The sequence below is a fragment of the Montipora capricornis genome, chromosome 14, assembly GCF_036669925.1.
Source record: "Montipora capricornis isolate CH-2021 chromosome 14, ASM3666992v2, whole genome shotgun sequence".
Classification (NCBI taxonomy): domain Eukaryota; kingdom Metazoa; phylum Cnidaria; class Anthozoa; order Scleractinia; family Acroporidae; genus Montipora; species Montipora capricornis.
The window spans coordinates 29,589,723-29,592,222 of NC_090896.1; the positions used below are offsets into that span (position 1 = coordinate 29,589,723).

Sequence of the window (2,500 nt, forward strand, 5' to 3'; positions counted from 1 at the left end):
TGACGACAATTAAACAAATTTTCCGGGTATCTAGGGTCTGGCGAGATAACAAAGATCGTATTGTTGGGTTTCCTGGAAGATTTCATGCTTGGGATTCACAGAACAATCAGTGGCTGTACAGCTCAGAGTATTCATGCGAGCTTTCCATGATTTTAACTGGCGCCGCTTTCTACCATAAGGTAGGGAGATTATTTTGTAAATTAGATGTTTGTTAAAACTCTTCCTCTGTCCTCCACCGTACTTGCTTTCTTGAATCTAATTACAGTGTACATGTAGCTACGAACCTACATGTTAGTCATTTGAGGGATTGGAATTCCGTTGACAGCACTTGAATTTTTCAGTTGTCTGTAACAGACAATAGGGAGCTGTAGATTCTAGGACGAGAACGAGAACGAGTACGAGTATTGACTGCCCGTTTTTAGCGAAAATACGTAGCAAATTTATAATCCGTACGAATAATCTTACCATTTCTTTGCAGTATAGGTTGCTCAGTTATTATTATTGCTGTTAACTGAGCCTTTTTGCTGATTGAAAAATGCCAAAACTGCTACCGTGTTGTTGACTTGTTTTGACACGACGACATTGTTGCAAAACCTCGTACTAAAATGACGACGGTATCACGTTTTTCCCGCCAAAATGACGCTAGTTTTCGCGCGCTCACTTTTGTTCTATGAGAAAATCTCGTGCTCGTAGTCGTTCTCGTCCTAGAATCTAAAGCTCTCTAATCGCTTAAGGACGTTCGCGCCAAAATCTTCTACGGTGAGATTTTCTTCATTTCTCGCTTAGAGTTAGGTCATAAAGTACTTACTCCAAAAATGAAAAAAAATTGGGGGTCACCGACTTTGTTTCGGAGAAAATGGCAGTGGAAAAATGCCTTAATTTCGAGAAATCGGTTATAATAGCGAGATGTAGCCTCATCTGCTCATCCATCGAAAATCATAAAAATAAACGGTTTAAGCAGTCTTTCATCTTCATTTGGTTAGTGTTTTGTATAATATCTCTCCATTTCCGTCATGCTCGTCTTCTGGAGTGTGGTTTTAGTGAAATTTAATCGCTGGTTGTTTCCACGCGGTCCGCACTATTCACGCCGCGGACAAGGACGAAAATACTGCTATATTTTCACGAAAGTATTAAAAGGAAAAGAACTTCAAAAACATGCATTCATTTTGAACTTAAGTTCTTAGGGTAATAAGAACATTAAAAAAAAGCGCCATTACATTTACGCAACGGTTCGTCCTCGAGTTCCAAACTTTCAGCCACTAGTCGATCATCAGCTACCTTTTCCAGAGCTTTTCCATCCTCCCGCTCACTTCTCTTTAACGTTTTATGATGATTCGGAAATAAATGTGCCATTCTTTTGCCAGCCTGGAATTTTTTCCCCGGCTTTTTTTTCGCCATGTTATTTTAACGAATGCTTAAAAAATATTTATGAAAGTCAAGTAGACAAGTGCACGACTGATAAAACAACACGGATATCAGTCGTGCAGTAGTCTACTTGACTTTCATAAATATTTTTAATCAAATTTGACTGATGACGATCTTCACTGATCCAACGCTGTGCAAGACTTATCGTCCATGGTTTCTGCAAAGGTTTTAAAACCTCAACTTCACTAATGCTCGAAGTAATGCGTGACATATTACAATCGCGTTACCTGCACAGTAACGTTGCGCACAAACAATTAGCGCGAACGTCCTTAAGGACGGTGCCAACTTTTGCTATTGCGCATACGTTCTGCGCATCTCGAGACTCTCGTGTTTCCTTTGGGTGATGCTTACTAACACACGGATACTTTTGCGCGGTTTAAAACTATGCGGGGAAAGCAGAACTTAGCAAGTGCTCTTGCTATCCAAAAAGAAAATTGGGTGTAACCATGCATTTTTCAGAGATAATTAAGCTTCAATTTGGAAAAGAACGTCATACATTTCTTGCATTTTACAGCTTTTCACAAATATTGTTGATTAATTATCTTTGAAAAATGTGTGGTTACCCCTAATTTTCATTTTGGATTTCAATAACACTTGTTGAGATCTGCTTTTCCCGCACATCCAGTAAACTGCGTAAAATCTTAAGGACGGTGCCTACTAATTCAAAGGTATTTTTGCGCGGTTTATGAATATGCGGGAAAAGCAGATCTTAACAAGTGTTATTAAAAACCAATAAGAAAATTAGGGGTAACCACGCATTTTCCAAAGATAATTAATCAGCAATCTTTTTAAAAAGCTTTAATATACAGAGCAATGTATGGCGTTTTTTCCTAATTGAAGCGTAGTTATCTCTGAAAAAATGCATTGTTTTCCCCAATTTTGTTTTTGATACTAAGAGCACTTGCTAAGTTCTGCTTTCTTCGGAAAAATATCCCTGTTTTAGTAAGCACCACCCATAGGAAACCCGAGTATCTGAAGATGCGCAGAACGTATGCGCAATGACAATAGTAGGCACCGTCCTTGAATTGTCCAGATAAGTTAGAGGATCACAGTCTTCTACCCATCACCTGTAACC

The 2,500-nt window shown here is 38.8% G+C and overlaps 1 protein-coding gene across 1 annotated transcript in view; it reads left to right on the plus strand.

Annotated features, from left to right (window-relative positions):
• The window catches only part of LOC138032808 (exostosin-3-like), a 16,583-nt gene that overhangs the window by 6,934 nt on the left and 7,149 nt on the right, over nucleotides 1–2,500 (plus strand). Inside the window, exon 3 of the mRNA XM_068880530.1 lies at nucleotides 35–179. Coding sequence (XP_068736631.1) covers nucleotides 35–179 — 145 coding nt within the window. The remainder of the gene's footprint in view (nucleotides 1–34; nucleotides 180–2,500) is intronic.